General features: G+C 37.6%; 3 protein-coding genes across 4 annotated transcripts; 1 reads left to right on the top strand and 2 right to left on the bottom strand.

Annotated features, from left to right (window-relative positions):
- Positions 1-2,110: 2,110 nt before the first annotated feature.
- On the bottom strand, positions 2,111-3,748 carry LOC140873352 (class V chitinase CHIT5-like). Its single transcript, XM_073276453.1, has 2 exons — positions 2,352-3,748; positions 2,111-2,203 (listed from the first exon to the last, which is right to left on the bottom strand). Exons 1-2 carry the CDS (start codon positions 3,523-3,525, stop codon positions 2,178-2,180), a joined length of 1,200 nt encoding a protein of 399 aa, XP_073132554.1. The 5' UTR covers positions 3,526-3,748; the 3' UTR covers positions 2,111-2,177.
- Positions 3,749-4,176: 428 nt separating this feature from the next.
- LOC140873356 (ATPase 8, plasma membrane-type-like) lies at positions 4,177-8,935 on the top strand. The gene is made up of 13 exons (XM_073276456.1): positions 4,177-4,437; positions 4,551-4,769; positions 4,869-5,006; positions 5,104-5,418; positions 5,511-5,957; positions 6,045-6,167; positions 6,270-6,374; positions 6,487-6,796; positions 6,892-7,406; positions 7,564-7,737; positions 7,836-8,018; positions 8,319-8,500; positions 8,699-8,935. Exons 1-13 carry the CDS (start codon positions 4,387-4,389, stop codon positions 8,793-8,795), a joined length of 2,859 nt encoding a protein of 952 aa, XP_073132557.1. The 5' UTR covers positions 4,177-4,386; the 3' UTR covers positions 8,796-8,935.
- A 52-nt stretch (positions 8,936-8,987) lies between these two features.
- Positions 8,988-10,470, bottom strand: LOC140873358 (uncharacterized). 2 transcript variants are annotated; one of them, XM_073276460.1, is made up of 3 exons: positions 10,369-10,470; positions 9,894-10,257; positions 8,988-9,511 (listed from the first exon to the last, which is right to left on the bottom strand). In XM_073276460.1, the coding sequence occupies exons 2-3, from the start codon at positions 10,074-10,076 to the stop codon at positions 9,218-9,220; spliced, it is 477 nt and encodes a 158-aa protein (XP_073132561.1). In that variant the 5' UTR covers positions 10,077-10,257; positions 10,369-10,470; the 3' UTR covers positions 8,988-9,217. The 2 variants fall into 2 exon arrangements, with proteins under 2 accessions (XP_073132561.1, XP_073132560.1); XM_073276459.1 differs by having other exon boundaries at positions 10,362-10,468.
- Between the last annotated feature and the right edge of the window lie 956 nt (positions 10,471-11,426).

The raw sequence follows: 11,426 nt of genomic DNA, 5'->3' as shown, positions 1-11,426 counted from the left end.
ATTAAAACCTCGAAGAAGAGGATTGTGTACACACACATATATATTCTTAATTTTTTTATTTTTCCTTTTTAGTCAGAAGAAGAGCTTATAACAATTAGATCTCAAATCCAAGGATCTTCTCTAAATTTTAATATCTTCATCCTTGTCAATAGATGAATATAAGCAATACAATTCTTCTGGAAATTAGTAATGGATATATCAATCAATAATAAGCAAATTAACGAACTAATTTTATTTGGCAAAAACTTTTATGAGACGGTCTCAAGGGTCATATTTATGAGACGGATCTTTTATATAGGTTATTCATTAAAAAGTATTATAATTTATGTCAAAAGTATTACTTATTATTATAAATATGGGTACAATTGACCCGTCTCACGGATAAGACCGTATCACAAAATTGTTACTCATGTTATTTAATCAACTGTTTTGATTGATTGAACCTAACTTTTCCACTTCCCTATAATTTATCCATTCATATCAATTCAAATCTAGTCTACTAACATATTATTATATTCCATCCATTTGAAATATAATAATGGATATGATTCATCTGAAGATAATCGACGGTCAAATCTGACGAAGGAATTCCATACGCTGTCTGCATGTGTTCGTATTTTATTTGTCATCAATTTAAATTAAGAATAATACTAAAAATACAACTAATATATCTTATAACAATATTTATAATAATTATGTCGTAATATTTTGATATTATATCGTGATATTTTGAATTCAATGTATCGTGAGATTTGATAAATTAAATTTTCGTATTGAATTTTGTATAATATAAAAATTGTTGTACTACAAGTTTTCTTGTACATGTAACATTACTCTTAAATTAAAGGGGCTATTTTTTGGTATGTTAAAAGTTTCTTTTCTAATTATAAATATATGTCAGGGCTATATAGTATATTAGATGTTTTATGCAATTGCCATACAAATTAGCATAGATTATAGAATAGGGGTGATAATTTAGGGATTAAATGCTAGTAAACGATTTACCTTATTGGTATATATGTGCCAATTGCGTGATTGTTAACAAAAACAATTATATAATGGTTTGATTTCGGAAGAAGGGAAAATACGTTAATTTCAGTTTCTTTGAAGTGTTAAAATGTAAATCAATAATTTTCCATTTTAAAATCAAAATAATTGTTTGTTACTATACGCTTCGAATTTACTTTATTAAATTATGAAGTTATCTCAAAATTCTTCTAATTTTTTTTTCAAACTGTAATTTTTTGTCTTGCTAAAAAATACTTCAATTAAATTTTATTTATTTATTATCGAATTTTACAAAATTCACGTTGAAAGTCTTAATAAACGAGAGAATTTTTCATTTTTTGAATAATATTTATGATTTTATTTTAATATTTTCGATCCCCTCAAATTTGTTTTTTCATACTCGGTCAATCAAGTTGAGTTATTTGGAAAAAGTGAATTTTATTTTTTAAAAAAATGATGAAAAATATTGTGATCTCTTACTAACTGTATATATCATTTTTTTAATATTTAAATATTATTATTTTGCAAATAAGTATGACTTTCAATGTAAATCTTGTAAAACTTGACGAGATGTCAATTCAGGTGGATCGGATGAGTTCAAGTTGAGTTAACATAAAATATTGCTAAAAAATTTCTCAACACAAACCCAAATCAATCAAAAAATGACCAATTCGAACCCGACTAACCCGATCAACCTGAATAACGTTAGTTATTAGATTCACCGTTCGACGTGTGACAAACCTAATCGATTGGACGCTGCTAATCTAATCGCTTAATAATCTTATACGTGTGATTCCCACAGCATAACAAATTATTCATCTAACCAAAAAAAAAAACATATATATTAATGATCCTGCATAATAAAAACACGACAATTCGGTGAACTTTCACTTATTAAAACAATGATTTATTCGAAGCTAAGCTTTTTACGTTCTGGTCTTCATTCTCGAGCAAAAATGAGGACTATTAAGTGTATTAACTATATACTAACACCAGAAATTACATGCAAACCATTAAATATATTTTCACTGAAATGAAGAAAGAATCGAGAGCTAGTAGCTGTCAACTAATTAATTAAAAATGATATATTAATTCTTGAATGTGCTTTGCTAAAGGGTCAACTTATTTGCAGCTAATCATACCAATGATTATATTGCTTCCTCCATCAATCAGGCTGTGTCCCATGCCGTCGAAGCTGCAAAGCACACAACAAGAAACCATATCTCATCACTAATTTGTTACAAGATTAACGTATACTTTGTTACGAGTTCATATTATAATTTTTATCATCTCATATCACGAGTCAAAATCAAAGTCAAAGTCAAAAAAAAAAAAAAACATACCAGTTCTAGCAAGAGTCCAGTTGCTGTCAAAACCAAGTGCCCAAAAGAAATACCCACCAAGTCCTTGAGCCTTTGCGAACTTGACTTTGTGCTCGACTGAAATTGTGTCGTCGTATCCAATCCAACTTGTTCCAGAGTAAGAATACGTCGAAACTGTTGTGTTATCGAAGACGACGGTGGCATGATTGGCGGAATTAAACTCAAGAATGTCCGAATAAACCATCACCCCTCCGCCGGGGCCTGTGTTAACAGCCGGATCTCCAATTCCATGTCTTCTCGGATCCTTCAGTTGCCATGTATGCCCATATGCAGGCATTCCCATCACTATTTTCTTGGCTGGAACGCCGTCTCTCTTCCACCGTGAAATCCCATAACTGGTACTCACGTTACTGGTGCTGTCGTAGAGCAATGCAGGAGCTCCGGTGGCAGAAGTGTCCCAGCCACCGCGGTAATCGAAGCACATTGGGTTGATGAAGTCTACGAAGCTTCTGATGGAATCGCCTGGATAAGTACGCGGTGAGTTCTCGAGGTACACGTCGGAAGAAAAATACACGGCGGAGGACAGTAGGAGCCGCGGCTTGCCGCCGGAGGCGAGTGATTCTTGGTTTATGGCAGCGCGCCATTCTTTGAGAAGCACGGCGAGGTTAGACATGTCTTGTGGGTCGTTCGGGTATTCCCAGTCGAGATCGAGTCCGTCGAAGGAGTATTTTCTTGCTGTTTCGATGGATGATTGGATGAATGCGGCCCTGTTATCGGGATTGTTTGCCATGGTGGCGAAGATGTTGCTGAGGGGTTGGCCACTGCCTCCGCCGATGGATAGCAGGGCTTTGGCGGGAGGAGTGGCGGCGTGGATGGCAGAGGTGAATGGGACCATCCATTGTTCGTCAAATTGGTTGATTAAGAGCTGGAAACTGGTGGCGTCGGGGATGACGAAGGCGTAGAAGATGTGAGTGAAATATGAAGTTGGGATGCTGGATGGTGGCAAGGATTGCGCCAGCCAGGATGGCCAGTATGCGCCTTTGATACCTCGAGAAGGTGATGGTGATGTGGATGAGGATGGGGATGAGGTCGGAGGCATTGAAATCGGAACTGGGACATCGGCAAGTGAGAATTTTGTGACGGAAAACGTTAGAATGAATGCCAAAATCAGTGAGATGATCTTCTGGTTATCCATGGATTAGATTTCTTTGAACTTTTCTTGAAGATCACACCAAGAGAAGTATCAAGATTCAAGATTCACACACACATATATGACTAAGGAGATGCATATGTTATAACGTCAGTGGCACCAGAAATCTTAATTTTATCGATGTTCTAAGATCGCTTTTTGTCAGCATATGTTCGTTGGAATGTGTTTGTGATTCATTCAAACAGCTAGATTTTAGATTCTTATAAATTGATTGATGCGAAACATAGGAAAGAAAAACCACAATGATTGATTATTTTTGTCGGGTTAATATTTTCTTGTGGAGTGGGGTTTTGCCTTATGTGTGCGCATTGGCTTGAAAAAACTCTTTAAAAAATTTTCTAAAATTGGTCCAATAAGTTTGCTTTATATTAAAGTGCATTTTGGAAACGCGATTTCATATGCCACTTCGTTGTTTAATTAGGAAAATCCCGTATGGCGGCCCATGTTTTAAGGAACCAAACTCCAAACTAGCAGCACCTTTTGCAAAAATTTGAGACGCACCTTTGAAAAGAGGGATTGGAAAACGTACGATTTTCCCACAATTTTGGAGAGTTTAAGGACACCAAAAACTAAAAGGGTAATTAAATATTAAGGGCTACCGCCTCGAAATAACAATTATGGCTTCCAATTTGTCTTTTGACTTTTAAGAATCGGTGTGTAAATTAATTTGCATGGAGAGAGGCCTGTAGAAGTAGGGGTGATTAGTTTTGTGTGAGGAAATATTTGAAGTAATAATTGGGAAAGAGATATATAGAGGGAGTTTTGTGCTCTAAAGCATTCTTCCTTCATTCTTTCTTGTGTGGTTCTCTCTATAATTTTTCTTGTTTTTATTACAAAAACATAATCATGGCTCCTGATATCTGCTTGGAAGAGATCAAGAATGAACAAGTTGACCTTGTAAGTCCCATTTCGTGATCACATTGCTTCGATGAAGATTTATAGTATGTTTTCGAAATCTTCATATTCGACATGTTCTTTATTGAAGTATGAGTTTGGCTTATGCATGGCAGGAAAATATTCCCATCGAGGACGTTTTCACACAACTTAAATGTACAAGGGAGGGATTGACATCCGATGAAGGAAACAAAAGGCTTGAAATATTCGGCTATAATAAACTGGAGGAGAAAAAAGAAAGCAAGGTCCTCAAGTTCTTGGGATTTATGTGGAATCCTCTTTCATGGGTTATGGAATGTGCTGCCATTATGGCCATTGTTTTGGCCAATGGAGGGGTAATTTTGCAGCTGTTTGTTTATCTTTAATTCTTCATCAACTTGTTTTTGTTTGATTTTCGACTCTTTTTCGGATGGACTCAACTTGTGAAAATGCAGGGGAAGCCTCCAGATTGGCAAGATTTTGTTGGTATTATCGTGCTTCTTATAATCAACTCAACTATAAGTTTTATTGAAGAAAATAATGCTGGAAATGCCGCCGCCGCTCTTATGGCTGGTCTTGCACCTAAAACCAAGGTGCCTTCATCTTAGCTTCATCGCGATTCTCTCATGTTTATACGAAAAAATATTTACGCCCATATCTTACAAATTGACTGGTTGATTGTGCTTGCAGGTTTTGAGAGATGGAAATTGGAGTGAGCAGGATGCAGCAATTCTTGTTCCTGGAGATTTGATCAGTGTCAAATTGGGAGATATTATCCCGGCTGATGCTCGTCTCTTGGAGGGAGATCCTCTCAAGATCGATCAATCCGCCCTCACAGGTGAATCCCTTCCCGTGACCAAGCACCCTGGGGATGGAGTTTACTCTGGCTCCACTTGCAAGCAGGGAGAGATCGAGGCCGTGGTTATTGCCACCGGTGTCCACACGTTCTTCGGTAAGGCTGCTCATCTTGTGGATAGCACGAACAACGTGGGACATTTCCAACAGGTATGTATTATGTGTTTTTTACAGGTAAAATTACATCACAGTGAAGGTTGCTAGATTCTGATACATGCTCAAATGATTTGTAAACTAATCAGGTTCTGACTGCCATTGGAAATTTCTGTATCTGCTCCATTGCTGTTGGCATGATGATCGAGATAGTCGTGATGTACCCGATCCAACATAGGAGGTACCGAGAAGGAATCGACAATCTTCTCGTGTTGCTGATAGGAGGAATTCCGATTGCCATGCCAACAGTCTTGTCTGTGACAATGGCTATTGGATCTCACCGGCTATCTCAGCAAGGCGCCATCACGAAAAGAATGACAGCCATTGAGGAGATGGCTGGCATGGATGTGCTCTGCAGCGACAAAACAGGAACACTCACTCTCAATAAGCTCACAGTCGACAAGAACTTAGTTGAGGTGTTCCCAAAGAATGTAGACAAGGACACTCTTCTTTTGCTTGCTGCAAGGGCTTCCAGGGTTGAGAATCAGGATGCCATTGATGCTTCGATTGTTAACATGCTCAGCGATCCTAAAGAGGTGAGTCTTCTGAACAATTAGCTTGTTGGAATGGAACATCTTCAAAGATTACTTACTTGTAAAGCACTCTTTTTTGGATGTTTCTAGGCAAGAGCAGGCATTACAGAGGTACATTTCTTGCCATTCAACCCAGTGGAGAAGAGAACTGCAATCACATATTATGATTCTGATGGAAACTGGCACAGATGCAGCAAGGGTGCTCCTGAGCAAGTAAGGATAGTCATAGAAGCTTTCATAATCAAATGAAATGTAAAAATATTTTCATCAATGCGTGATGTCTCACAGTTTTGTTTCCTTTTTGTTGTTTAACAGATAATTGAACTATGTGAACTCAAAGGGGATGTAAATAAAAAGGCTCATGAGATCATAGACAATTTTGCCAACCGCGGTCTTCGTTCCCTTGGTGTTGCACGACAGGTTAGTCAGGCATCCGATGAAGGGTTTTATGCCTTCATGCTTTCAAAAAAAAAAAAGTACCCCTGTTTTTTTAAAACTGCAAATGGTGACGATATGTTACATAAAATTTCAGCTTGTTCCTGAAAAATCCAAAGAAAGTGCTGGTGAACCTTGGGAGTTCGTGGGTTTGTTGCCTCTTTTCGACCCTCCTAGGCACGATAGTGCGGAGACGATCAGAAAGGCTCTTGATCTTGGTGTCAATGTTAAGATGATCACCGGTGATCAGTTAGCTATTGGCAAAGAAACGGGACGCAGGCTTGGAATGGGAACCAACATGTACCCATCTTCTTCCCTTCTTGGCCAATCCAAGGATGAATCTATTGCTTCGATCCCTGTCGACGAGCTCATTGAGAAAGCGGATGGTTTTGCTGGTGTCTTCCCAGGTAAAATATTACCCTGGAAGCGGGAAAAAGACCCACTTAATGTACTAATGAGACATTGGATTACTTACAACTAAACTCAAGTTTTATGTGCACAGAGCATAAGTATGAAATCGTGAAAAAACTACAAGAGAGGAAGCACATCTGTGGTATGACTGGCGATGGAGTGAACGATGCCCCGGCACTCAAGAAAGCAGACATTGGTATCGCTGTAGCAGATGCCACCGATGCCGCTAGAAGTGCATCCGATATCGTGTTGACAGAGCCAGGACTCAGCGTGATCGTGAGCGCGGTTCTGACAAGTCGAGCCATCTTCCAAAGGATGAAGAATTACACCATTTATGCTGTTTCCATCACAATCCGTATTGTTGTGGGATTCATGCTTATTGCCCTTATCTGGAAGTTTGATTTTTCGCCGTTCATGGTTCTCGTGATCGCCATTCTCAACGATGGAACTATCATGACCATCTCTAAAGACAGAGTGAAGCCATCTCCAGTACCTGATTCGTGGAAACTCAAGGAAATCTTTGCCACTGGTGTCGTTCTTGGAACATACATGGCTATCATGACTGTTGTCTTCTTTTACCTCGCCTCAGATACCGACTTCTTCACCGTAAGCTCTTTATGCCCTCGAAAACTAGTATTATAGGCTCTGGTGTTACTGAGTTACTTTCGAAACATGATGCCTACGGTTGTCATAAGGACAAGCATTGGATCCTTAAAACAACAAAAAAAATTTCGACTACTGACATATTGTTTCTTTCTTATAGGAATCCTTTAAGGTAAAATCCATCCGGGGGAACACAGATGAGCTCACAGCCGCTCTGTACCTTCAAGTGAGCATTATAAGTCAAGCACTCATTTTCGTCACAAGGTCGCGAAGCTGGTCTTTTGTCGAACGCCCTGGTCTCTTGCTTGTCAGTGCCTTCCTTATAGCTCAGTTGGTAAGTTCTATAAGTCAACAATTTTTAAGTTACCTTACACATATATTGTCACTCCGTTACATCATGTTCTTGGCTAAAAATAAGTTGTGGGATTCCAGGTGGCTACGTTAATTGCAGTATACGCAAGCTGGGGATTTGCTAGAATTGAAGGTATAGGATGGGGATGGGCTGGAGTCATCTGGATCTTCAGCATTGTCACTTACTTCCCACTAGATATTCTCAAGTTCATTATCCGTTTTGGATTGAGTGGAAAAGCTTGGGATTCCATGATACAGAACAAGGTATGGTTCGAACAAGTAACATTATTCCAACAAAGAATTAATTGAAAACTAGAGTTTGTGCTAATATCATGTGCCAAGTTTGGGTCCAAATTATGTTTCTTGCTGATTAGTGACTCACGAGCCTTGCCTTGATATCACTCGTCATAAAAAAAAAACTAACAATTTCAATAAATTCGATTTACAAGTTAAATAATTGGAGCCAAACAAATCAAACTTTGATGTGAACCAAACTTGACTCCGAAATATTTTAATTCTTGTAATTCTAACTCATTTCCTTGACATCATACCTCCTCAAACTAGACCGCATTCACAACGAAGAAAGATTATGGCAAGGGTGAGAGAGAAGCACAATGGGCATTGGCGCAACGAACCCTTCACGGGCTGTCGAATCCAGGACCTTCCAACGTGTTCAGTGACAAGAACAGCTACAGCGAGTTGTCCGAAATCGCTGAGCAGGCTAAACGAAGAGCCGAAGTGGCAAGGTACACATGATTCATCAATTTCCTTTAAATACAATAAGCTCTCCATTTTCTTCTTATTAGCTCCATCGAATAAATTCATTATCTTCTCAAGGCAGGACTAACACATTTCTATAATTGGAAGTCGCGTCCTTAACAAAACATAGATATATTTGTAAATGTTTAACGTAATATACATGATTAATTACGTATATTTTGCAGGCTAAGGGAGCTTCACACTCTCAAGGGGCATGTCGAATCTGTGGTGAAGCTGAAGGGTTTGGACATCGAAACCATTCAACAACACTACACTGTGTAAGAGGCATATAAATGACGATAATTTTGAATACGGGTAGAACATGTAGTAAAGATGAACAAGCACTGCTTTTTTTTTGGGTTTATAATAGATAGGTGATAGAAATTCGATTATTATTATTATTATTTTGATTTTATGATGAAACCATGTTCTGAGTGGTGTGTATGCTCTCCCCCTGCCTCTTAAATAAATCAGTTGAATCATGGAGACAAGATATCATAAAATGGCTATTGCAATTCCTTCATCAGACTTATTTAGACACTTCTATGCGCCAACTCGCAAAAATCACACACAAATGCAGCAAAACTGACGAATTATCATCATTTACCTTGACTCAAATTTGAAAAAATATGCGAAAATAAACTACGGCATACTTTTTCCCATTGTCACTCCTTTGCAGATGCAGCCAGCCAGTCTTTTAGTAATCACATCGCTTCTCCAGTTCCTGATTGCTTTACTTCATATTCACCACCCTCACCCTCACCCTCACCCTCGTCATCATCATCATCGTCATCATCATCCTCTTCCGAGTCCCCCTCGCCAAATAATCTGAGACTCCTGAGCTCATTTTTAGCATCATCTTCGCTAAATTCCAGTCCATATTTGATGTCGCGGTGTTTAACCAAAAGCCAGCGAAGTAACCTGTCTTCCTTGTTCAGATACCGCAGTTCGCTGCTAAAACTGGGTGGAGTCATCATCGTCATCTGCATCAGCTTGCCCTACATGAATTGTGTAAAAAAAAAAACACACAATGCCCAGAAAAGTACTTGTTAGAGCAAAAAAATCTGAAGTAGAGTTCCTCAACCAACAAAAGAAGCCACTAAATTTGCATTCCATCTTTTATATGTGCTAGGATAGCAGAAAGCATGTCTAACGAGTGACGAAGCCAAACTTAGAAACAAGTTAAAATGAAATATTTGAGATTTGAGGATAAGCAAACATGATGGTTTGTAGGAGAAACAACCAACTTCACCCGAAATTCACTCACATCTACTAGAATTTTTACAAGTTAATCCATATAGAACTACCGAGATTTGAGAATATCACCAAGCAGAAGAATATAATGCAAATAAGTTCAAGAAACATAATGTTTGGTTTTACCTGATAGTATCTTCCATCCAGTTTCCTAATTCCATATCCCAATTGTACGGTCCCAAAGGACTTGATATTGGTAAGAACCCCATTTCTTCTATAGACATGCTTTCCAACCCGTGCAACCAAATCCATTGCAGCTTCCGTCACCACATGGGGTTTCAACAAAAGCACACAGTCATAAAGAGGCATCTTGCTTCTCGAACACACTCAAATGTCCTGAAGAACTTCACAAAATAGTTTTTTTTTTTAATGCCGAATCAGGTGTACTACTCTCTTTTTGGACATCCCCAAAAACTAAAAATCAGCCACACCATTGCATTTCTTTCAGGTAATGTTGCAATATCAACGCGAAAATGGGAAGGATCAAAACCTAAATCGACAAGATACTTGTGTAAATTCGAAGCAAACAAAATGAAATCGCCGAGTAAATCGAGGTAAATAAAATCATCTTCGAAAAATGAAAAAAAGATTCACCTCTAACCTTGCTCGTCCGTTGGTTCGATGGTGAAGAAATTGGTTGACTTAGAGCTAGACGATGAAGAGAATTGGAGCGGTGGACAGAGGAGATGGAGATGGAGATGGGCTAGGGCAACGAACAACAAATGGGCTTTCTTGTTGGTTTAGGAATGTTGTTTAAAGCCCAACAAAAGAAAAATATTTGAATTAAATGAAAGTAAAAGTCAGGCCCAATAAATCGAATCCAATTTCTGATATAAGCTTTTTTTTAATGCCGAATCAGGTGTACTACTCTCTTTTTGGACATCCCCAAAAACTAAAAATCAGCCACACCATTGCATTTCTTTCAGGTAATGTTGCAATATCAACGCGAAAATGGGAAGGATCAAAATTAATTTATTGGAAGTAAACAAATATAATTGATTATGTTTTGACTACTCCATATGATTAATATTTTAATCCAAAAAATATTCATTTTTTGTTCTCATAAATTTATTAGATTTCTTTTCGAAATTTATTTTAATAAAAAATTATCACACACAACGGGTATTTGGTTTTGAAATACCATATATCTATGGCAAAATCAGCATCTGAATCAAATTTTGAAAAATCAGTGCATAAGATTGAAATATTAAGAGTTAATAATTGCAAGTGATGCTAGCAAGAGGGGAGTAATTAAAGTTGTACTTTTTTTTTTTTCCTTGTCTACGATTTTTTCCACTTGATTTTTTATAACAAAGTTTTTAATGAAACAATTAACAAGTATCAAAAGATGTCGTACTCTTTTTCTTTTATTAGGATTTTATCCCATTGTGTTTTTCCTGATAAGGTTTAACGAAGCGCATCCATCGTCGCAAAGATATCCAAAGAAAATATATATGGTTGTACTCTTTTTCCTACGATTAGATTTTTCTCACGAGGTTTTATTGTCAAGGTTTTAACGAGGCAACACTTGTCCCGATGAAGTTCCAAAACATCATCTCACCAAACCGATGAAGTTCCCAAAATTCATGTCACCAAATGGAGATTTTGAAAAATCGATTGCTTGTGCAAATAAAATGTTATAAATATATTGTTATTATA

This window comes from Henckelia pumila, unplaced genomic scaffold (assembly GCF_033568475.1).
Source record: "Henckelia pumila isolate YLH828 unplaced genomic scaffold, ASM3356847v2 CTG_525:::fragment_3, whole genome shotgun sequence".
Lineage (NCBI taxonomy): Eukaryota > Viridiplantae > Streptophyta > Magnoliopsida > Lamiales > Gesneriaceae > Henckelia > Henckelia pumila.
This window is presented reverse-complemented; position numbering and strand designations above follow the sequence as displayed.